Source organism: Aspergillus karnatakaensis, assembly GCF_047715665.1.
Source record: "Aspergillus karnatakaensis strain CBS 102800 unplaced genomic scaffold BJY04scaffold_51, whole genome shotgun sequence".
Lineage (NCBI taxonomy): Eukaryota > Fungi > Ascomycota > Eurotiomycetes > Eurotiales > Aspergillaceae > Aspergillus > Aspergillus karnatakaensis.
Window position 1 is genome coordinate 187713 of NW_027395763.1, and position 21844 is coordinate 209556.

The 21844-nt window shown below is 50.4% G+C and overlaps 8 protein-coding genes across 8 annotated transcripts; 3 read left to right on the forward strand and 5 right to left on the reverse strand.

Moving 5' to 3' along the window:
• The first annotated feature begins 3352 nt into the window (after positions 1 to 3352).
• Positions 3353 to 5597, forward strand: BJY04DRAFT_121848 (putative MFS transporter). The gene is made up of 8 exons (XM_073708349.1): positions 3353 to 3741; positions 3791 to 3946; positions 4011 to 4185; positions 4232 to 4411; positions 4459 to 4586; positions 4635 to 4764; positions 4817 to 5183; positions 5249 to 5597. Exons 1-8 carry the CDS (start codon positions 3617 to 3619, stop codon positions 5449 to 5451), a joined length of 1464 nt encoding a protein of 487 aa, XP_073567722.1. The 5' UTR covers positions 3353 to 3616; the 3' UTR covers positions 5452 to 5597.
• A 196-nt stretch (positions 5598 to 5793) lies between these two features.
• BJY04DRAFT_197072 (putative MFS transporter) lies at positions 5794 to 7625 on the forward strand. The gene is made up of 3 exons (XM_073712442.1): positions 5794 to 6239; positions 6306 to 6833; positions 6905 to 7625. The coding sequence occupies exons 1-3, from the start codon at positions 5848 to 5850 to the stop codon at positions 7467 to 7469; spliced, it is 1485 nt and encodes a 494-aa protein (XP_073567723.1). The 5' UTR covers positions 5794 to 5847; the 3' UTR covers positions 7470 to 7625.
• Positions 7626 to 7834: 209 nt separating this feature from the next.
• BJY04DRAFT_197073 (3-oxoacid CoA-transferase) lies at positions 7835 to 9999 on the reverse strand. Its single transcript, XM_073712443.1, has 9 exons — positions 9661 to 9999; positions 9328 to 9612; positions 9086 to 9272; positions 8734 to 9035; positions 8608 to 8687; positions 8528 to 8559; positions 8362 to 8479; positions 8093 to 8314; positions 7835 to 8042 (listed from the first exon to the last, which is right to left on the reverse strand). The coding sequence occupies exons 1-9, from the start codon at positions 9944 to 9946 to the stop codon at positions 7908 to 7910; spliced, it is 1647 nt and encodes a 548-aa protein (XP_073567724.1). The 5' UTR covers positions 9947 to 9999; the 3' UTR covers positions 7835 to 7907.
• Positions 10000 to 10173: 174 nt separating this feature from the next.
• Positions 10174 to 12674, reverse strand: BJY04DRAFT_209630 (uncharacterized protein; the record flags this gene model as incomplete). The annotated part of the gene is made up of 7 exons (XM_073714152.1): positions 10174 to 10868; positions 10919 to 10992; positions 11042 to 11118; positions 11168 to 11306; positions 11353 to 11877; positions 11927 to 12427; positions 12484 to 12674. 7 exons carry the CDS (start codon positions 12672 to 12674, stop codon positions 10174 to 10176), a joined length of 2202 nt encoding a protein of 733 aa, XP_073567725.1.
• A 306-nt stretch (positions 12675 to 12980) lies between these two features.
• On the reverse strand, positions 12981 to 14417 carry BJY04DRAFT_197078 (putative SNF7 family protein Fti1/Did2). The gene is made up of 2 exons (XM_073712444.1): positions 14139 to 14417; positions 12981 to 14046 (listed from the first exon to the last, which is right to left on the reverse strand). The coding sequence occupies exons 1-2, from the start codon at positions 14319 to 14321 to the stop codon at positions 13462 to 13464; spliced, it is 768 nt and encodes a 255-aa protein (XP_073567726.1). The 5' UTR covers positions 14322 to 14417; the 3' UTR covers positions 12981 to 13461.
• A 1-nt stretch (position 14418) lies between these two features.
• On the reverse strand, positions 14419 to 16177 carry hacA (transcription factor HAC1). Its single transcript, XM_073712445.1, has 2 exons — positions 15699 to 16177; positions 14419 to 15648 (listed from the first exon to the last, which is right to left on the reverse strand). The coding sequence occupies exons 1-2, from the start codon at positions 15896 to 15898 to the stop codon at positions 14547 to 14549; spliced, it is 1302 nt and encodes a 433-aa protein (XP_073567727.1). The 5' UTR covers positions 15899 to 16177; the 3' UTR covers positions 14419 to 14546.
• A 1129-nt stretch (positions 16178 to 17306) lies between these two features.
• On the reverse strand, positions 17307 to 19415 carry BJY04DRAFT_121900 (snoRNA-binding rRNA-processing protein ENP1). The gene is made up of 3 exons (XM_073708350.1): positions 18878 to 19415; positions 18569 to 18816; positions 17307 to 18506 (listed from the first exon to the last, which is right to left on the reverse strand). The coding sequence occupies exons 1-3, from the start codon at positions 19250 to 19252 to the stop codon at positions 17651 to 17653; spliced, it is 1479 nt and encodes a 492-aa protein (XP_073567728.1). The 5' UTR covers positions 19253 to 19415; the 3' UTR covers positions 17307 to 17650.
• Positions 19416 to 19577: 162 nt separating this feature from the next.
• On the forward strand, positions 19578 to 21843 carry BJY04DRAFT_230327 (SPRY domain-containing protein). The gene has a single exon (XM_073719269.1). It carries the CDS (start codon positions 19893 to 19895, stop codon positions 21729 to 21731), a length of 1839 nt encoding a protein of 612 aa, XP_073567729.1. The 5' UTR covers positions 19578 to 19892; the 3' UTR covers positions 21732 to 21843.
• Position 21844: the final 1 nt, after the last annotated feature.

The window sequence follows — 21844 nt, forward strand, 5'->3', positions numbered from 1 at the left end:
GGCACTTCTCCCTTACCTGCAATGTCTATTTCCCGCTTTCGCCATCTCTTTCTAGTTGCTCACATATTTTTTCGCCTTGTTGAGAGTACTAGTATAAAGATTTAGAGACCGAGACATCGGCAAGCCAGGTGATACCTAGCCTAGATGCCACTCTCCATGAGCAGCTACCCATGAGTTCCCCTGTGCCATGACATATGGTGTAGATCTCTGCGATGCGGTCGTGATTTAAGCGGCTGTACTTGGACTTTTGCGGATAGGATATTCTTCCCATATTGACTCAGATTCTAGTAATAGCAGATGTATTACACCTATATAGCAAAATAGCAGTATCTAGAACAAGAACAAGACTTAATTCCTCTTCTCTTCTCCGAATCTAAACTCGGTTTCTAAGGCCAATACTTGTCAAGTTGAGTGTTCCAGTTTCTTCCCATTGCGGACGACCTCTGACGCGGCTTCAGCAGAGTGACGAACTGCTGCCAGGATTGATCAAACTCTTTTTTCTGCGGCGTTGAGTGAATCTTGACCCAATTGGACCCCTTTTAGTATGAGCTATTTTCATATATCGAGTGAATTCCGTGTTGCCTAGGTGTATTCCTGGAATATCGAGAAACGGTGCCAAACACAACTCTCCTCCTTCTCCTACTCTCTTCCTCCCACTCTCTATCTGAGACTATTTTCAATCCAAATACCCATTTACCAATATAGCTCCGTGTCAAAATACCATTATACCAATTTTAGCACTCCAGGAGCGCCTCAGTGTCCAGAACACACAGTATGTGCTTGGCTTTACTTCACTGCTCCCACTAACAAATGTTTGGTTTAGATGGCTCCCGAAATTAGTGCTCCTGGTTCAGTTACACCAGCTGTGGAAATAGACGGCCAACTATTCCACAGTTTCGATGAGCTCTTGAAGGCAACCACTGACTGGAGGAAATCAAAAACGAAAGAGCAATATCGCCTCCTATTGGATATCATGACGGAAGAGGGACACAAATTGGCAACGCCGCACGCTACGGCTCAGAATCAGTTCTTTGTCGAGCTCGCTCGCCTTGCAATGGACGAATATGGACAGGATTGGGACAACTTTGTGATGCGCAAAGAGAACACCTCTTGGGAAAGATATTTTACTGCTGTGAACAAGGAACGAATAAAAGCTCTCGCCAAAGGGCCATTGATGTTGTCATAGACAAATGGGGGGATGATGGAAAGAAGCTCAGAGAGATATCGGGCTCCTATAACTTAGATCGAAGCTGTGCACGCCTTGCCAGAGCTGTGCCTGTCTTCAGAGATGCAATGGTACTCCTACTCAGAGCTATCACATGGAGACTGAACAACGTTGGGCGCGGTATTTCCAATAAACCAAAACCAAAAGGAAGCGACGTAGATCGCGCAACTGGTTACAGCAAAAAGGAGAGCGAGATTCCTGCCGCTCCAAAGAAAGAGTGGTTGGCGGCCAAGGGACTCGAGATAACTGGGCTTGGTTTGCTGGAAACTATATCACCTGAAGATACTGAAGCCGATATACGCCAGTTCAAATGGATTCTGGACCTCCCAACAGCGACCCAAGCTCAACCCGCAGCTCCCCCAACCCAAACCACAGTGACTCCCCCAATCAAGCCTGCAGCTATTCCAACTCGACCCACAAAGGGTCCCTCTTCGCTAGCAGGCAAGAGTGGGCAGATTCCGCCTACAGGATCCAGAGGTTCAACCAAGCGAGGATCAATGGACAGTTCAAGCAGCTCCAGCCAGAAAAGGAGAAAAACAGGACTAGCCGATCCTGATGGGGGAAGTCTCACAAACATTATCGGCAATATGCCGAGGCTAGCACTTGTTACGGATCTCCTCAACCGATGTGGGGTGCAGAATGCAGGTACGAAAGCAAAAGATTTCTTGGAGACAGGAGTGTTGAGATGCGGGGGAGAATTCTTTGACTGACTGTCTTCGAAAGACCTTCCGGGTAAAGGTCACTCGCTTATTGAGATGGCACTTATTGAATACGACGTTTACGATGGGAGAGGAACTCTGCACTACGGGATTCTCCAGCAACTGTTGGAACAAGATCCAGTCCTTTATATGCTGCAGAGCATAATGCTTGATAATCAACAACTCTATGCAGTTCCTCGCTGTTATAAGAAGTCGCAGGGCTCAAGCGAGGTGGAATTTAATTGCAATGATGACAGTATCCGAGTGTCTTTCAAAGAGGGCCTAACATTCAAGCCCATGCTTCTACAAGCGACCGAAAGATAGGCATCTTGCCAGATGGCAACGAACTCAGCGACGCCGATGCTGGGAAGCAGATACGGACTCATCGGAGCTCGTTGAAACCACTGCCAAGCATATATTCCAAAGGTGAACTCACTGAATGTTCACGTTCTATGCATGGCATCGCTATCACCAACCTGGGTCTTGCGATCTTAGATCGCATGCCCTACACTGATCATAGGGTGACCTGCGAGTTAAAGATTCTTTTTGGGGATGACAGAGAACAGGCATGGGACCTAATTCGACGATGGAGGAGAATCATGTTCGAGACAGTTAGCTTTCAATACATGATCTGGATTGACAATATGATTGATGAGGAGATGGCCAATGCCGACTAGTCGCTGTCATATCTGACTCTCTATCCGCCTGCACGGGATCTGCTTCGAAATTGAGCCAGTGCGGGCATACGTTCGTATGCTCGATTAAGATCTAGGTACAAGACTGCTTCGAGGGTATCTACTAAGGAGATTGGGTTACTATTGAGTATCCTCTGGTAGGAGGATCACCACTAATCCCGGTCTCGCTCTTTTTCAGACCTAGGCCGATAGAGGAGGAGCTGGGTCGTCCGAAGGACGAGGAAACCAGATAGCAATGTACATTTAGGGACATCTTCTGAAATCCATATTCACTTCGAACAGATTTATAATCGTGAAATACTCGTAGCTTAATATATTTTCAAGACTCTCGGCGCCGAGACGGCAGATCTGGGGTTAAGCATTGACAAGAATTCGGTGTCAGTTTACTCTGAAACTATGCTGAAAATAAACTCCGAACACTCACCAGAACTCGCAGCAAGCACTAGCATGAGAAGTCTCGAATAGAAAAACGGCCGCTTATCTCAACAATCAGCGGCTGGTTACATCGGCATCGGCGGTCGGCCGATGACCGAATACGCTGCCAATCTTGCCCTGTTGAGACGTTGGGGCAGCACGAAGGATTCATCATCCAGTCCAAAATGAGTGAGAAAGCAGTGTCGGTACTGTCGGATGCTAGTTTTGAGGCCCGATTATCAATCAAAGGGCAGTGATTCGGAGCAAGGCCCCCAGAGAATGGCAGGTCTCCAACTTGACTCTGGAGTAAGCAATCTGGGGTGCCGTCTTGGCTACCATCAAACTGCGGGGTCAAGACATTCCAAGACTCTCAGCGCTGCACGACGCTGATCGGCGACAAAAGTAAAGCCGATCGCCCTCGGTGGCAGCACTTTGAAAGACGTCCTCCTTTCTTTTCTTTCTCACGTCACCGCTGCTTATTTACCCTGCTCGACTTTCTCCCAGCCCACATCCCCTTTTGTTCCTTGTCACGAATGCGGCGTGCGACCATCCCTTGATTGATTTCTTCACGATCAACCATCTCAATGGATGTTGAAAAGTCCAGGGTCGAGATGGCCGATGATATACAGAAGCACGAGCTGCGTGCGAACGGTGACTTCGAAGCCGAGCAGAAACTGACGAGGAGAGTCCTCTTCAAGTTGGACACCAGGTAAGCTCTATCACATTCGGCCGACGCTTTTTTTACTCATGCTGCTCAGGATCCTTCCCATCCTTGCACTCCTCTTTCTCTGCTCGTTTCTTGACCGGACAAATGTCGGCAACGCCAAAATCCTCGGCCTCGAAGAGGACCTCAACATCACAAACCATCAGTACGACATTGGTCTGACAATCTTCTATCTATTTTACATCATTAGGTATGACTTTCCAGGACCGGCTCATCTTTCGGTAATTCCCAGTAGCTAACGTGTTTCCTAACAGCGAAGTACCAAGTAATCTAGTCATCAAAAAGGTGTCTCCGAAGATTTGGTTGCCAGCTCTCACAGCGGTCTGGGGTGTTTTTACCCTCTGTTTAGGCTTTGTGACAAATTTTGCTAGTTTTGTTGCTGTTCGTGCGCTCCTAGGTATTGCGGAGGGTGGTTTGCTTCCTGGGATGGTCAGTATTTAATGCTACTTGAAGGATACATTGCTGATGATCAAAGGTGCTGTACTTGTCATCTTTCTATAGACGGGGAGATTTGGCTCTCCGGATTGGTCTGTTCTATACGGCTGCTTCGCTATCTGGGGCTTTTGGGGGGCTTCTCGCTCGTGGTCTGGCCGAAATCGGCCCTCGAGGAGGTCTGGAAGGATGGCGGTGGATCATGATCATCGAAGGACTTCTGGTGAGTGCTCTGGATTTGTCCGTCGCCTGCGGCTAATAGTGCGCCAGACATTCCTCTGCGGATGCCTCAGCTACTTCTGCCTACCAAACAGTATCGAGACCGCACCTTTCCTGACTGAGGAAGAACGTCAATTTGCACGCGATAGGATTAGGATGGAGAATCCTGCTGTACAAGGGTAAGTCCTGCTCTCTCTCCAACAATCTCCAAGCGCTAACAGGAGCAGCGCTCTGCCAGATGAAGAAGAAAGCTTGGCCTGGTCTGAAGTTCGACGAGGCCTTTTGGAGCCGCAGATGTGGTTTTCTGCTACCGCGTACTTTGCTATCCTCTCTGGGCTGTACTCTTTCGGTCTCTTCGTATGTATCCCAACCTTTTTGTGCAAGAGAGCAGTACTGACACCTGCTATAGCTGCCGACGATCATCGATGAAAGTGGCTTTGCTACCGATCCGAACCAAGTACAGCTCTGGACCGTGATCCCGTACGCTGTGGCCGCTCTCTTAACTGTTGTTGTTGCCTTTTTGTCAGACAAGGTCAAGTTAAGAGGCGTCATCATGCTGTTCACACTTCCCATAGCTATAGCTGGGTATGCCGCCATTGGGAATATCAGTTCACCAACTGTCAAATACGGCATGACCTTCCTCATGGCTACTGGAATGTATGCCAGCGTGCCTTGCATTTTAGTCTGGAATTCGAATAACTCTGCGGGCCACTATAAGCGGGCTACGACGTCGGGTATGCAGTTGGCTATTGCGAACTCTGGAGGGTTTGTAGCGAGTACGTCTTCCCTCTCTTCCATTTCCATTATCAGTATCCGAGGGGCCTAGCTGATAATGTACTAGCTTTCATCTACCCAAGCGAAGATAAGCCTCAGTTTTACCGCGGCCACACTGTTGTAATGGGTTTATTAGTCTTTGCTTGGTTTATGATCCTCCTCAACGTCTTCTACTGCGCCAAGGTGAATCGAGATAAGAGGAATGGCAAGTACGCCAAGTACGAAGGGTACGGTGACGACCGCGACCCGAATTTCAAGATGGTGCTATAGTTTGGATATACGAGATACACGACTGGTATATGATTGGGTTTTTGGGATATAACGCTCGTTGATGATCGATCGTTATGGTAGTTTAAGAATGTCTACGGAAGGTTTATATGGATAGAATAGGAACGTTGAATTGGATCTCCATCAAATAATGGCCAGTTACAGATGGTATGACGAGGGCAGAGAGTATGTTCTGTCTACGAATCCCTTATCTCCGTAGTATAGGCAAAGCTAGGTAGGTCTAGGTAACTAGGGCCGAGCCCATTCAAGTAGTAGTCTTGGCATTGCTCATCCTCCCTACCTCACTCGTTTCCTACTAACTGCCTCCTCCTCACTCTGAGTCTCAATTGATGTTTCGCAGATGTCCTTGACTGGGACGTCTTATAAAATCCCCGTACCATGACTCACCAAACAACAACATCTTCGGTGGCCGCCAGAATCCTCGAAGAACTCGGCCTTCTCTCGCTATGGAGATGCCCCCGCGACGCAAAACTTCTATGCGCCCAGCGCTTCGTGCGCCTCTTTGCCTACGGCGGCACAACTCTAATTCTCGCATCGTATCTGTCTGCGCTCAAAATCTCTGATGACAAGATTGGATTGTTCATGACACTTACCATGGTTGGAGATGTGGCGATTAGCTTTCTGCTAACTTTGTTCGCGGATGGACTGGGACGTCGCGCGGTATTGAGTTTGGGCTCTATCTTGATGGTAGGCAGTGGGGTTGTTTTCGGACTGGTAGGGGAGTATTGGGCGTTGCTTGCGGCGGCGGTTTTCGGTGTTATTAGTCCGAGGTATGTATTTCCCTGGTTCAACCTTTCGGATGCAAGTTATAGAGGATCAAAGCTAATATCGAACAGTGGTAACGAGATCGGCCCCTTCAAAGCTGTTGAAGAGTCGACGATTGCGCATCTCACGCCTGAAGAGCACCTGCGTGATGTTCTGCTTTGGTACTCCCTGCTCGGGACAGCCGGGACGGCGCTCGGAGTTATGGCTACCGGGTGGGCCATTAATCTTCTGCAGACGGAGCGCGGGTGGGAATATATTCCTGCCTGTCGGACAATATTCTTTGCGTATGCTGCGATTGGGGTTGTTAAGTTTCTGCTCTCCATCGCCCTGAGCCAGGAGGTCGAGGCGGAGGTGAAGATTAAGAAGGTCAAGAAGCAGCAAAGTGCTGCTGGTAATGGCAGCGATGAGACGCAGCCTTTATTGCGTGAGACGCAGCCTGTCCTTTGTGGCGGGGTTGAGACCGCACGGCCAGAACTCGAGCCCGAGCAGGAGAAGAAATCCATCCTCTCGTTCCTCGGTGACCCGGAGCTCGTCTCGCTAGTTATCCGGCTCTTCATCCTCTTCGGCATCGACTCGTTCGGATCGGGTCTTGCATCTCTGTACGTTCCTCACTTCCTTCTAGCTTACGCCATGCCAGTCAGCTCAATCATAAGCTAATCAACTATACCAGATCCTGGATGACCTACTTCTTCAAACGCAAATTCCAGCTCCCCGAAGGCAGACTAGGCAGCATCTTCTTCACAACATCTCTCATCTCCGCCATGTCCATGCTCGTCGCCTCCTCCCTCGCCAAGCGCATCGGCAACATCAAAACAATGGCCTTCACCCACCTTCCCTCCGCCCTATGTCTCCTCCTTATCCCCTTTCCATCCATGCTACCCCTCGCACTAACATTATTGGTTTTCCGTGCATGTACCCAGAGTATGGACACCGCACCGCGATCGGCATTTCTCGCGAGCGCATTACCGGCGGATAAGCGCACGGCGATTATGGGTGCTATCAATGTTGTTAAGACAAGTGCGCAGAGTGCGGGGCCGCTTGTTACCGGTGTGCTTGGGGAGAGAGGGTACCTGGGGGGTGGATTCGTGCTTGCCGGGGCGTTGAAGATGATTTATGATGTGGGGATTTTGGTCAGTTTCTTGGGCTTGGAGAGGGAGAAGAAGAGAAAAAGGGAGGAGGAGGAGAGGGAGAACGGGAGATTAGTGACTGGGAACGATGAGGAGCGCAGGAGGTGAGTGAGTGTCCCGTGGCTAAGCTGGGCGTGTACTGGGTTTGTCTGTGGTGGTTGAGGGGGGGACTGAGCGCTATTGAGCGGTACTAGTACGAACGGGCAGATAGACGGTGATCTTGGTGGGAGAGGGAGTATCGAATATGACATATGGGCGGGTCGGGGTTCTGGCAGATTAGGACTGTAGTAGACTGCTGTGTGTGTTTCTGGGTGAGGTAAGGTAAAAGGAATCGCTTATCTTATAAAAGGGACAAGTAAAGCACTTCTGATTGTTCAAAGCTACTCCTCCGAACTAGCAGGCTATGTAAATAGTTCGACGGGGCAATGGCTGGCCAGGTAGACGACTTAAGAAATGAATCTTCAGATAGGCAAACCACTTGTTAAAAACTATGTACAGAATCTCTATATAGAAGGGTATAGCCATCAATCAAATTCCCGTTTAAAGCTACTCCATAACCTTCAGCTGCTTCGCAACATGGAAAGGTGCCGCTGTCTTCTCCCGGACCTCATCAACCTCCACACCAGGCGCAAGCTCCGTCAAAGTAAGCTCGCCTTTTTCACGGTCAACCTGGAATACACACTATTCTTGTTAGCCCTACCACTTCCGTTCCAGGGAGTGCGGTTTCTTACAAGTTCTGTAATAATCGTGCTGACGCAGTTCGCTCCAGTTAATGGCAGAGCGCATTCCGCAACAATCTTAGGAGAATCATCTTTGGCTGTGTGGCTGGTTGCGACGACAATCTTAGTTTGATCGGGGTTAGAGATTAGATCCATAGCTCCGCCCATGCCCTTGAAAACTTTTCCGGGGATCATGTAGTTCGCGAGGTCGCCGTTGGCGCTAACTTGGAGGGCCTGTCGATGGTTAGTGGTGTTGATAAAGTGAATGGGGAGCAACGCACTCCCAAGATTGAGACATCGACGTGCCCGCCGCGGATCATGCCGAAGGACTCGGTGCTGTCGAAGGTGGCAGCACCTGGGACGAGTGTGACCGTCTCTTTGCCGGCATTGATGATATCCCTATACCCTGTCAGACTGCGTTCATGAGAGTGGGCCAGCTGTGCTTACGCATCGACTTCATCCTCGACGGGATACGGTCCCTATTATGATTAGCTTGTGCTCGATCATGGTATCAGGTCTTATCTTACCATTCCGAGAATTCCATTTTCTGACTGGATCCACACTTTCACATCTTCGGGCAACATTGACGGAGCGAGAGTAGGAATTCCTGTACAGAATTAGCACAGACTGTATGGTAGCTTCAGGCTACGCACCAACTCCCAAGTTCACATAGTACCCTTGCTTGAGCTCCTTTGCAGCTCGCTTAGCAATCCTGTTTCTCTGAACGATAGCCGGAGAGTCTGGCTCTGCCGTTGAGCCATTTTCCTGCGGTTTCCGCAGCTTCAAAATCTCAATGTGCTTCTCGCTCGTGGCAGGAACAATTCTGTCCACGAAGATGCCGGGTAGGTCAACGTCATTGGGATCAATGGATCCTACAGGAACGATATTTTCGGCCTCGACGATGGTAAGGGTGGCTGCTTTGGCCATGATCGGACCAAAGGCTTTTGTAGTGTAGCTACAACCATGTCGTCAGTGCTTGTTTTCGGTATAGCAAAAATAGCATACCGGAATACGCAGTTTCCAGCTTCATCCGCCTTCCATGCTCGGAGAATGGCAACATCTCCGGTAAGGGCAGTTTCCATCAAGTATTTCTTGTTATTGAATACCCTTGTCTCGCGAGCCTTGCCGTGCTCCAGCACGTTACCAGATGAGTCGAGACGCACAGGGATCTTTCCGTCTTGGAGAAAGGTGTCTTTCAAGGAGACAGATGGTCAGTCGAGAACAGTGACTGGCTCAGGGCAACGTACGAGCTCCGGTGGGAGTGTAAAACGCAGGGATTCCGGCTCCACCAGCGCGTAGCCGCTCCGCCAATGTCCCTTGAGGACACAGTTCAATCGCAATGTTCCCCGTGAGATACTTCTGTTCCAGCGCTTTGTTGTTTCCCAGATATGATATAATGAGTCGGTCAACCTGGCCCGATTGTGTCAAGGTGGAAAGTCCGCCTTTCCCTGGGGCACCGGCATTATTCGAGACTGCGGTTAAAGAGTGGATGTTGTCGGGCCCTCGTCGACCGATGGCGGATATTATGGTATCTACATGGTCAGTCTAGGTGTTGCATCCGCTCGTAAATAGTGTCTTACCTGCAACTCCGCAAAGACCGAAGCCAGAACTGAGGATTGTTGACCCGCTCTTAATGTCGGCAACGGCTTCGTCCGCATTCTTGAACAGCTTTGAAGCCGAACGATCAATGACCGGCGCGCGACTAGGCTGCCCAATTGTGGTAGATTCGGTAGAGTATCTAGCTCGAGCAATGGCCGGACTTGGTTGCCAGCATAATCTCTGGTTTGCGCGGGCGCATAGTTGGACCCTAGCGACCGTCGTTACCTTTCGGGACAGCGATAGCGCTGATAGTCTGAGTGTCGCCATGGTGTAGGAGGAATTCGTCAAAAAATGCTAGGAAATATAAGGCGCAACATTCAAAAGCTTTCGAGGGACCTCCCCAATGACGTTTCATATTTAAAGTGGGAGCCCTCGGCGCTCGGGGTCAGATCTACTCGCCGAGTGGAGCCAACGTAAAGGAAACCAGCCTCCTTGGTTCCCGAATCCTAGGCAAGATCGGAAGTTGTTCATCATAATATTTTACCCGATCTTGGTCAAAAATTGAAATCTGGGTTGGCTGTATCGAACCAGTCCCAACTGTCGTCAAGAGGCACATCCGGAACACTCGCTCCAAACGCAGAGCCAGCCCGATTGACGGCATCGACGATCTGGTCATCGGACATGGCAGAAAACTGAAGGGGCTCCGACCAGAAAAGAGAAGGCGCAAAACTTGCCTGGGTGGTTGTAGGAATAGTCCCAAATTCATCTAATGCCGTCGTCGTCGGCAGCGTCCCTGCATGCTGGGCAAATCGAGAATCGTCTTGCGCTTGCGAATCTAACCCGGCCGGCGTGCGTCGAATAAGTTCACGAAGAAACCGCCCGTATAGTACAGACGCTCCGTTTCTATGGCTCGGTGTGCTCCCTATCCGTTCCAGAACTCCGGCTGCTTCCTCGATCAGGTTTCGAACACTTGGGGCTAGGCTGGAACTACAGTCTGTCGGCATCGCGCTCAGACTCAGTGCAGAGCACGCCGCAAAGGATATCATGATGACAGTATTGTTTGGCATGGATTTCAAGCGTGCTTCACCTTGGATAGCAGCGCGCATAACGTTGAGGGCGGAAGACAGACCAGCAGCACGAAAGAACCGTTTAACTTCGACAGGGGCCGTGGGGTGGTTTATCACGCCTCCGTACGTTGAGAGCTGGGTGTGTGTAACCAAGATTTCCACATATGGTGGAAGAGCTCGTGCTAGTATACCGGTCAGGATGCTATACTGGGGACATTCTGGCTCAACTCACCCTGGCCTTCTCCAATTTCTGGCGCCCACGCTTGGTACCATTCAGAGTAGAAACTCTCTATCATTGTTTTGATCCTGTCCTTACTTAAGTTTAGGGCGAATTAGAGTGTTGAAGGGCACTCACGATTGGGCAGCTCCAGAACCCGTACTGCTCCCTTGGTAACTATCACAGTTCGATTTGACCCTCTTGAACAGCCCGTCCTGGTTCTTGTGTTAATCCTGTCAATACTGAAGTTTCTAGAAATCTCACCAAGTTCCTCCGGAGTACGGCCATCGAATTCATGGCACCATCGCGGGAATCCGCCAAGTCCGAAACATGCCATTGATCACAATTCTCAATGAGGGCAGTTGGGGGTACCGTATAACTTCTGCCGCGGGCTAGACACACGCTGCAACTGTTATTGAAGCTCAAGACTGGAAGTACTATCCGCTTACCCCCGCTCAAGAACAAACAACGCAATCCATACCCTCTCTCGCCTTCGTAATAGTCGTCGACCCCATTCGGAGGCTGAGTCGACACCATCAAAACCATCTATCTGCAAAGCTCTTCTTGCATCGATACAATCCGCTTTTGCGAGTCTCCGCTGGAGAGTACTGTCAAAGCTCATTGATGGCAACACAATCTTGTTCAAGGACAGGTCCAGTGCCACTGTCAGTGCCATGGCGATGTATGAGCAGGCATCGTCATCACCCAGGCAATCCCCGGGTGCCATCCAAGGAACGTTGACCATGAAAGCTAGAACAATCTCAACTGATCTAAGGCGCTCTTGTATCACCTTCTGGGCCAACAATTTGCTATGTCTGGATAACCTTTTAGACAGTGCAGTAGCGGCAGGCAGAAAAAGTGCAGCTGCGGCCATGATTGAGGTGAAAAGAAGTGCTGATTGAGAGCGAACAAACTCCACCGTGTGGATAAATGGGTCGAGGCCCCATCTCGTGTGAGCAAGGTTTTGGTAGAAACTGAACATGACATTTAGTAGTTGCTGTAGCATGGGTATGAGAACATTACAATGTGAAAAGCGATTCAGCCTCTGGAAGCGTGACAAGCCCAATTTCAATAGGATCCAGCTCCGGACCAACATCAAGTGTGGCCTTGACGGGCACAAAGAAGGATTTTGCAGCAGTAGCATTACCCCCGGCACTCACTACTGGGCCTATCGCTGTCTGTGGGGTTGTTATTGAAGGCCACGTTGTCGTCTCGCGAACAGCCTTTGGGGACAGCTGAAGGTCTGAGGCGCGGGCGAGAAGCTGGAGGGGGTTCTCTGCATCATCCAGGGCTAGGCTTTCCCCGGAGTTGGAATCGCGAGGAAAGTGAAGGGGCTCGGGATGATCGGGGTCCTCGGAAAAATCCTCGCTCTCGCTCTGAAGCTGCTGCTTTTGCGTCTTGTTGAGCAGATCCTGAAGATCTGATATCACTTTCTGAGCAGCTTCTACCCCGGAATGATCCGTCTTGGGCCGTTTGATGGCCTGTTCGATCTGATGCAACGCCTTTTCCAGGCCCTTGCGTTTACTAAAGCTCATGATTAGCATGTATTTTGAAAACCGGATGTAGGCAGTGCAACGTACTTCTTAACACCTCTTTTGCGCCCAACGTGATGGCTTGGAACAACACATTCTAGCCCGGCAGTCCTGCATTTATCACATACCGCCGCTCCTTGGCTACGGTCACAGCGGATTTTGCTCTTTCGACAATTGAGGCATGCTGCTTGTCGGCTGTGTGATGGCCGTCGTAAGTTCGTGGATAGCGGAGCTTCCATTCCTGGCCACTACAGAATAGTAGTTCGTCAACTGAGCGAGCTAACATACGTTGGAACGGATAAAAAGAGAGTTACGTTCCTGTTGGGCGGTAGGTAATTGAGAGCTGACCGGATGCACTACGGAGTATGATTTGGAGTTGGCTCGTTAACTCATCAACGGCAACCTTTAAAATACCATAATGCCTCTCAAAAGAGCGCAAATCTCGTCAGAAATAATTGCCTTCATGTTCTAGAGAACCTTATTTCCTATCAGAACTGGACTTTTGACTTCAAAAATAAAACAAAAAGTTAAGCCCAACGCGGGGGTTGAACCCGCAACCTTGAGATTCCGATGGTTGTTTTGGTGCACACTGCAAACCCAGTAGCTCAAGCGGCAGAGCACCGGACCGTATATGCGGTCCGTGGCACTGCCGATTGGAGCGTATGGGCCCTGGGGTACAGTCAGGTGACTCGATTGAGCTAGCCGGTCTCGAGAGCAATGACCGCAAGGCTAGGTCGTGTACCTTTTCAATTTTACCATGTGATGCTGGAAATATATATGTTTCATGCTTTTGGGGATGCATAATAGAACACATTATCATGCCAGCGAAAAGATGGAATGTGAAGACAATATCAACAAAAACAGCACAACAAGTATATGCACCATAGTTACCATAGTTACCATAGTTAGACTGAAGAATCCCATGATATTCGCGCAAAACCGTAGTTCGCCAAAAAGCATGGCCGTAAAGCATGACCGAAAAACAAGACGAACAACAAGCAGGATATAGATAATTTAGTGTCATGATTAGTTTGCAGCCCGCAGAGCTCGCAGTCTTGCCCCCAAGCCGTCCTCGAGATCTGCATCAACCTTGGTCTGCTCTTTGACATCCTCCTTCGGTGCCGAGTCCTGATCGAGAGCCAGGCGCATGTCCACACCCGCGTCGTCGGCGAGCTGCTCCATCAAACGATCGACATCGGCCTCGCCCTCAGCTCCATACTCCTGCATCGAAACACCCTGAGCGACGTCTTCAATAGCGCTGCTAGCTATCTTGAAGTCTTCCGAGCGAGCGAGAAAGTTGTTTGCATGGGAGACAAGTGTCTCGAGGTTAACGCTCTTGGAAGCGGCGTCCAAGCCTCTTGAGGCCAAAGCAAGTGTTCGCGAGGTGTCCCTAGTGCTCTGTGCGGCCTTCAACTCGTTGATAATGACGTCCGCCCGAGCAGCCTCCGCTCGTAAAGTCACCTGTCGCCGTTTCTCGCGCACGGCAGAGGAGGCATGGATTCGGGCAATCTGAAATTCGCGGTTCTTCATCGCCTTATCGGCCTTTGCCTTTTCGGACTTGAAAGTCGCCTCTGCGCGAGCAGCTTCCTTTTTCAGGCGGTTCGAGTGTAGCTGTGGAGTTCCGAAATCATGAATTAATACAGCTCAACCAATTTGGGTGCTGCGATGGCGGCGCATCAGCCGGCGGGCGCTGCAGGACTCACTTTGACATTGGTACGGGCTTCGAAGATAGGATCTTTTCGCACCATTTTTACGTCTGTGAGCGAAAACAGCAGGTAATGAGGGATGAGTGTCGAGCAAAACGCGATCTCCGAATTTCTGGTGGTCGGTTCAATGAGAGGGTGGGTTCTAGATTGAGGGGATGCTTGGGTGGGTGGCAACGTCATGGAGCCCGAGCCGGGCCCGGGGGTACCTTGGTATCCGCAGGCAGCATCAAATATGCACCGCCACTGCTGCTGCTGCTACAAGACATTCACTCATTTTCTGAGATTCAGTCCGACTGTTTGAAACACTACTCTTTGAGTACAGTGGACATACAAATCGGTTACACGGATGAGGGCTGGAAAATTCCAGGTTGTGTTCTAATGACAGTTGAAACGCTAATGTACAAATTATCGTAAACCTTTCCTCAGCAAAGACGTCAACGCCTGCCTTGGTGCGGTTGTATCCCGTGAACTCCGCGCGACCCTGTAACGCTTCCCTGAAATACTGCGCCGGCCGCTCCGTAATGATTTCAAACTGCTCAACATTCGTCTTCGTCGTTCTGGACTCTCCAGAAGATTTATCGCCGATGCCAAGGTCAATAAGGATTCCCAGCTCCATTGACCCCCTACAACACCGGCAACTGAACGGTCTTCCTGATAGAACTTCTCACGCATTGCCAGCTGCAATGCCCTGCCCGTCGCATCGCGAAGTGGACGCGCCAAGGCTGGGGTGCAAGCTAGCAATCTTGCAAGAAGTTGGATTCGGAAGGCCGTTGGTTTGCTCGATGTCTTCGAGGGACAGAGGGTCGGTGTCAAAATCAACCATAGAATCAAATGAGAATGCTGATAGATCTCCTGAGTCGAGAACGTCAAAGGCGAACCCGTCTTCAAGGACTGAAGAATCTGACTTAAGGGATGAATCACCGTTGAATAGGCGGTTGAAGTCATCGTCAGAAAGAGGAGCGGTAAGGTCATTTGGAGACTCAAGCTTGATGCTGGCCCCGAGATCAAAAAGCGGGAGGGCACTTCCATCTCCTTCGAGTCCGCCGACTGACACTGCAGGTCACACAACATCGCTGCAGGATGTTGTGTCAGGTCGGAGGACTCAGCCAAAGAGGAAGGCTTGAGGGTGGGGGAGTAATCGGTAACGGAGGGAGAGGGAAAGGGGATGCGGTCAAGAGGAAGGTCGTTGCCCTCTTGCTTGAAAAGAGTAGGCGTAAGGGTTGGGGATACTGATGCGGGCGAGCTGGGTCGGGGGGTGCTCTGGCGGGAACCCCGGACCTCTGCCGAGAGCTGTGCAACTTGTTGACTGAGTCGGTTGTTCTCAGCCTCCATTTGCGCCAGTCGTTGAATGAGGAACTGGTTTTGTTGTTCCATGTTGATCTTCTCGTTTTCTAATTTCTCCATTTCGAGCCTCTTGCGCTCGCGTGAAGTCTGCGCGGCTGCCCGGTTGCGAAGGACCCGCTCAATCCGGCGCTGTTCTTTCTCGTCTTCTGTCTTGGCACGTTTTCTGTTACAGGTGTTAGGTCGTAAACGAAATGATTGATCAAACAAACATACCTCGGTGGTAGATTCGTCTTAGGGACTGGTAATTCCTGGCCCCAGGACTTTCTCTTCTTCGCTGGCTTCTTCTCCTCAGACTTCTCTTCGACGTCCCCATCCTCCAACTGAAGAGATGTATCAGCCGGGGAGACTGTAAGCACAGGAAGCTCCATAGAGGGAGTAGAAGGCAAAGAGTCCACAAAAGCGTCGTCCTCCATTTTCACTGGTGACGACTGGTTTGGCTTTGAAACTCGATATAATCAAGGAATAATATGCAGAGACGAGTAGGCGTGAATAAACTTGAACTTGAGATGTTGTGCCGATGTCATGAAGACAAAGGCCACAGTGTCATAACGGGATCGAAGCCGGAAGCCAGATCCCGGCCAGTGAAAATGTCGGGGCACAGGTACCAAAGATAGCAAAGTGTGGAGAAATTTGAAAAGGACAGCTGTCCATAAAAGAAGGTTGTGCTGAGGTTCTGTGGGAGGGGAGTGGTTGTCTCTTTAAAGGCCAGCGTGGTCAATTCAGGCGGACCTCCTTTCAGCAAGGGGCGGAGCACCGTCCTCAGCCACGTAACCGTATATTACCAGGCTGATACACAATCTCTGAGATGACCTCCACGAATTTCCTTTTTCTTTGATGATCAGACCTGTAAGTTACAGTAAATATGGAGATCCTTCGGTTCCAGAAGCTGCTCTGGCCCTCTGGGCGTCCATCCTGGCACTCTCCTTGGCCCCTGAGACCTCCCCCTCGAGACAATTCACCGTCTCAGGCCTCAATCTGCGACATGCGGTGGAACCTTGCTGTTGCATCGCTGCGCAGCGCGCGGCCTGCGCTTCGCAAAATAGGAGGCAAGCAAAGGTGCCTCCCCACAAGAAGGCACTATTGTGCCTGTTTATTGGTGAAAAGTGCCAGTTCCCCATGCTGACAGCCAGGAAGGCAACTCAGTCTCACAGACTTCGTTCTATTCTTATCTGCGCAGCGAATGGAAAACGGCGTTGACGCCGTTGATTGCCGATTTCCAAACCCCAAGGCTTTCGTATCTACTATCCAAGCATTCTTGAGATAAATTTCGGACTGTCGACTGTTGCATCCCTGCAACCTACGACTCGTAATCGTAATTCTGCTCGCTCACTCCTATTGTTAAATCATTTATTCGCATCCCGTTCTCAATCATCATGGAGTCATTGAACGGGGTGAATGAGCTGGTGCCAGGTGGGTCCTCAATAAGTGCCAGGCTCCAGCACTGAGCAAGTGCCAAGAAGTGGAATGCACGCTCCATGGTTCCCCATTCCTATGCCTTTGGCGGACCCGGTTTAGCCCTTCATGCGCTCTGGAAGTCTGAGGTCATTTTGATTCGAGACTTGCAGGCAGGTAGGTGTCTGTCGCGGCTCGCCCTCCCTCGCATGAGCACGTGGGCGACATGACTAAAGGACTATGAGTTTTTCCTCTATAAGCACAGTAATTATAACGCTCATTGTTACAAACGTAGAAGGGGGTTCCTGGTAGGCTTGATACTCGCGCACGACTCGCCGTCTCGCCAGGGTTGTCAAATCAACGAATGCCGGTCCAGAATGCGGAGCGTGAAAAAGGAGTCAAGGACAAGAGCGAACCTTAGGCCTTGCATGTGCCATTCCCCATAACCATCGCGTGCCTTGTAAAGGTGCAAATGAGCCTACGGGGTTTGGAGTAGATTGTTTGTTATTGGCCTTTCCCATCCTTAACCCTTATATTTAGCCGGGATATTTAATATAGTTAGGAGTCTGCTTGACCGAATAATTATACCGAACGAAATAATACAGAGGAAGTAGGCTCGAAAATTGGACATCTCGAGATTGGGAATATATGCAGATCATAAAGCATCAAGTAAGTCATCAAAACGCCGCCCACCCGAACTTGGTACCAAATGAGTGACATAAGAAAATAGAATGTCTAGAGAAAGAGAGACCAAATGACGTCTTCTGAAGAGCTTATATCGTGGTATCCATAGTGTCATCTCCGGCATCGAGAGCGTTCTGTCTCTCAGGGTCAGGAGCAACAATGCCTCGTCCTCTGCCCGCCAACAACTCACGCCTCACTTCAGGGCCAATATCTTTATGCCCACGAACTAAGAGCAAGTCCAAAAGAGCCTCACGCTGGTCCTCGGTGATATCATTTCGATATCGTTGTGCAAAAACCAAGAGTGACTGATGCCAGAGAACAGGGAGTTTGTACGCTTTTGAAGGACCATCCGTCATCGAATCCTCCGTGTCGGCAGCACGGAATCGTAGGAAATGAAAGACGAGGGCATCAATGACCTTGTACGGGAGGGCATACTTCTTCTCCAAAAAGACCCTTATAAAGGTGTTCACGGCGCCGGTACTTTCTAACGACTTCATCGACTGTTCGGCGGCGAGATCACACATACGAAGCAATGCTGCGGCCGAATGTAGAACAGGAATAGAAACCCGGGCGATGACGGAGGAAACGATATGCGCCTCGCGGAGGGTACATGTCCCACTAGAGACCAAGGGAAAGAGCAACCCCTTGAAGAAACATGCCGGCTTGTAGAGGGCCTTTTTCATCGAGTTGTAAGTGTGAACGTTGAGTTTTTTGTGCTCATAGATCTCTTCGCGCACACGTTCAAGCAAGACCGTGTTGATGAACTCCTGCGCGATATGGGGTTTATGCGAGATGAATAGCCTCGTGCCAGCGTAAATCGCATTCGCAGTCCATGATTCAGGCCGGGTGATTGAGAGAAGCGTCTGCCAGTTTGGAATAGTAGGTAGAATCTTGAACGGTTTCGGGAAAGGGCCTGATTTATAACGAGAGAGAATCATGCCAACCCTAGCACTGGTTAGTATCTCGAAGCAAGTACGAACGCACAGTCAACATGGAGGAAGCCATACTTCTCATATACTTCCACAGCCTTTGCTGGGATTTGAACAGCGTCCTCGGGCAGTCCCCCGCCCTGGATAATAGGTCCAGCATGTCCTCCTGCCTGTTTCGCTTCATGCTCCGCAATCTTTTCGAGAATGAGATCCGCAAGATTTGTGGTTTGGCCGCTGGTCTCGGGCCCGCTAGGGTTAAATATTGGGTCTTCGTCACCTCGAGGCACGAACTTGTGGAACATATCAAGATCGTTCGGATCGACCTCCTGATTATTATAAGTTAGAAGCTTGCACCCTTCACACTTTGACAGAGCTGTGGCCACATACTATTTCCTCGACTTCATCCTCGTCGTCCCATTGGTCGTCATTGAACTTCCCTTCGTCGTCGGAGAACACATCCTCATCCTCAAAGCGTGACTCAAAGTCAAATGCACGGTTCGATTGCTCTATTGTTCCTCCTCGTGCAGCTTTTTGTTCGGCGTCATCTTCGTCGGCAAGTTCCTGCCCAATCTGTAGAATTTTGCGAGACGTCTTCGCATCCACAAAGCGTTGTCCGTCCTCTTGATCCTCGTCACCCTGCGATTTGCGCTTGTTTTTCTTGGTGGGAGCCGTCCGCAGATGACCAGATCCGAGAATGTCCTCGGCGAGAGGATTGTGTCGGCGAGCAGCGGCGGCCGCACGAGAGGAAGTCACTTTCGGCATAATGGGCTGTTTAGACGAGATGGGAATCAGGATTGGCTAATCTGGGCGCCCTCGAAAACCGTATATACTCACTTCGTCGGAATCAAATGTCAACCAGCCGACCAATGATCACACCGGAGTAAAGGCTGCTCCGTCAAAAAACTAAGTTTCCCTCTTGGAGCTGCGAATGTGTGTAAATTTCGAGATCATGTGATGATAATTGATTTTTTTGCGGGCTTATCGGACTCACCGCCCGAATGCCCCTCTCATCCCCATTTGACTATCGCAAATCAAACAAGAATGCTTATTTTTCTGCCAGGCATATTCTGACTGACCGCCAGTGCGTCGCAGCTTGCCAGGGTAGCTTGGGAAGCTCAGAATCAAAACACTCTGATCACGATATGTTGCTATGTATAGCGCGTTTCTCCTACGGAAAATCTAATGACCTTGTGCTACAGGCGTATCGTTATATTCACCTCTCCATTGGAACTCCATTAACCTTGCATATCCGTTCTCGTCAAGCCGTCGCAAGATCCCAACACATCCTCTCTAATCACCAGCTATATATTCCCATATCGGCCTGTCGTTCGTATCGATCGCTCAATTTTGACTACGCAAGTAGTAGGAAAACCATAATAACTTCCCATTCGGCCGCTACACCATGGCGTCGACTCACCCAACTGGATCCCCAGCCCCGTCATCCAGTATCAACTCCCCCGCTCTACACCCGGTATCAGCTGTTCCGAGTGCTCCCTCGCTCGATATCAATGCGAGATCATCTCCAGCGCCGCCTAGCGTTGCTTCAGCTCAGGATGGTGTCAGGTCCAAACGAAACAAACGCGACAGCCGCAAGAAGAGGGAGGCCAAAGGGATAGATCAGGAAGGCGCACCACCCAAAAAGAAGTCCGTCGTCGTACATAATGCCGCAGTGCCCAGCTCGGATCTCAGTATATTAAGACCAATTGCAGTTGGAGAACCACGGCGTTCAGATCTGTTGCCACCCCATTCGCGTCAGTTGAACTTTGCGATACGGAAAATGTCAGCTGTGATCGGACAAAGCTGGGATTTTTATGAAGTTGTTGACAAACTCACGAATAAGAACGGCTTCCGCTACACCTACGCAATAGCCGACACGGAATTTACTCATATCAAATATCGGCAAACAGACGTTCCTCCCTATAATGCGCGGTTTAGCTTCGAAGACTCTCCAGCTGCAATATTGTTTTCTAAAGACGCACTTGCAGTCACCACAAGTGACCCATGGCATACAGCGCGTGCTAATGTATGTGCGCGCGAAGGGACATATTATTACGAAGCCCGAATCATAAGTGGTGTGGTGAATAGCGCGGAAGCAGCGTCATCGAATGGGAATACCAGCCCCCCATCCAAAGGTCATATACGCCTTGGATTTGCACGGAGGGAGGCGGATCTCGACGTGAACGTAGGTGTAGACTGCTATGGCTACGGTATTCGCGATGTGAACGGCGAGGTGGTTAATCGTATGCGCTGCGAGTATTTCTTCCCAAAAGGTGAATCGATTCGCGAAGGCGATGTCATTGGCATGCTGATCACGCTCCCATCTCTCTCCCTACACAAGAAGGTTGTTGAGGGGACATATGATCCAAGATCTGACAGCGATGCTACATCAAGACCTAGCCCTGGTACAGCCACGAATATAATACGCGACCGCATTCCCTTCCACTACAAGAACGATTTCTGCTGGCAACAATCCAACGTCTTCCCAACTAAGCAACTACGTGACTATGCTTTCAACCTCAAAGAAACCCCGACATTCGGGCAACCATCTCCGGTGAACGGGGAAGATGCATCCCTACGCACGCTACCCGGCTCGAGTATCACAATCTACAAGAACGGCGTAAAGATGGGTACGCCTTTCAATGAATTATACGCCTTCCTACCACCAGCCAGCAGACTCGCCAACGGCACCAACAACCTCGGTCTCGGAGAGCGTGAAAACGCCGACGACGGTATGATTGGCTATTACCCAGCCGTCAGCTGTTATGGAGGCGGCGCCGTTGAATGCCGCTTCGACGGACCCTGGTGGTACGGCCCTCCGACGGACACAGAAAACAGCCTGCCAGTCAAGGGGATAGGAGAGCGCTTCAACGAGCAAATCGTTGAAAATGTCCTTGCTGACATTGTAGACGAGGTCGAGGCAATGCTCGTCTGGGGCGACATGGACGGTGGCGATGTGGTGAACAATGCTGAGATGGACTCCTCCGGCGCTGGCGCTGTAGGCGGAACTGACGTGCTGAAGGGCGGTGTTGGAGCTGCCTACGACTCTGCCACCACATTATCCACTGCCCCCGCGGAAAGCAATACGCGGAATGGCGCCGTGGGCATAAAAGTTGCAGACCATGATGCTACCCAGGATACCCCAGAGGATGCGATGAGTGTTGACGCGGCAGATACACCGAGTGCGAGTGCGGATATACCTGCGCCGCCGGAGCCAGAGGATACACCTATGAATGGGATTTGAGTTAGAACGAAACTTGTCTGTTTGGGTCATGGGTTGGTTCGAGGTGTAGTCTGGGTTTCGTCTTGTCTTTGTCTACTCTTGTTATACCATGATCAGAGTTCGGGTCATGTAAG

Excerpts from the sequence above, each read along its gene's own strand:
- BJY04DRAFT_121900 (XM_073708350.1), bottom strand. The coding sequence starts at position 19,252 with ATGCCGAAAGTGACTTCCTCTCGTGCGGCCGCCGCTGCTCGCCGACAC. Across the intron at positions 18,817-18,877 it reads AGGATGAAGTCGAGGAAATA|GAGGTCGATCCGAACGATCT; the intron begins GTATGTGGCCAC and ends TATAATAATCAG. Across the intron at positions 18,507-18,568 it reads GCTGTGGAAGTATATGAGAA|GGTTGGCATGATTCTCTCTC; the intron begins GTATGGCTTCCT and ends AACCAGTGCTAG.
- BJY04DRAFT_121848 (XM_073708349.1), top strand. The coding sequence starts at position 3,617 with ATGGATGTTGAAAAGTCCAGGGTCGAGATGGCCGATGATATACAGAAG. Across the intron at positions 4,186-4,231 it reads GTGGTTTGCTTCCTGGGATG|GTGCTGTACTTGTCATCTTT; the intron begins GTCAGTATTTAA and ends TGATGATCAAAG. Across the intron at positions 4,765-4,816 it reads TGTACTCTTTCGGTCTCTTC|CTGCCGACGATCATCGATGA; the intron begins GTATGTATCCCA and ends CACCTGCTATAG.
- BJY04DRAFT_230327 (XM_073719269.1), top strand. The coding sequence starts at position 19,893 with ATGGCGTCGACTCACCCAACTGGATCCCCAGCCCCGTCATCCAGTATC.
- BJY04DRAFT_197072 (XM_073712442.1), top strand. The coding sequence starts at position 5,848 with ATGACTCACCAAACAACAACATCTTCGGTGGCCGCCAGAATCCTCGAA. Across the intron at positions 6,240-6,305 it reads TTCGGTGTTATTAGTCCGAG|TGGTAACGAGATCGGCCCCT; the intron begins GTATGTATTTCC and ends AATATCGAACAG. Across the intron at positions 6,834-6,904 it reads GGATCGGGTCTTGCATCTCT|ATCCTGGATGACCTACTTCT; the intron begins GTACGTTCCTCA and ends CAACTATACCAG.
- BJY04DRAFT_197078 (XM_073712444.1), bottom strand. The coding sequence starts at position 14,321 with ATGACGTTGCCACCCACCCAAGCATCCCCTCAATCTAGAACCCACCCT. Across the intron at positions 14,047-14,138 it reads AAGCCCGTACCAATGTCAAA|CTACACTCGAACCGCCTGAA; the intron begins GTGAGTCCTGCA and ends GGAACTCCACAG.
- hacA (XM_073712445.1), bottom strand. The coding sequence starts at position 15,898 with ATGGAGGACGACGCTTTTGTGGACTCTTTGCCTTCTACTCCCTCTATG. Across the intron at positions 15,649-15,698 it reads AAGACGAATCTACCACCGAG|AAAACGTGCCAAGACAGAAG; the intron begins GTATGTTTGTTT and ends CACCTGTAACAG.
- BJY04DRAFT_197073 (XM_073712443.1), bottom strand. The coding sequence starts at position 9,946 with ATGGCGACACTCAGACTATCAGCGCTATCGCTGTCCCGAAAGGTAACG. Across the intron at positions 9,613-9,660 it reads CGGTCTTTGCGGAGTTGCAG|ATACCATAATATCCGCCATC; the intron begins GTAAGACACTAT and ends CTGACCATGTAG. Across the intron at positions 9,273-9,327 it reads TTACACTCCCACCGGAGCTC|ACACCTTTCTCCAAGACGGA; the intron begins GTACGTTGCCCT and ends TCTCCTTGAAAG.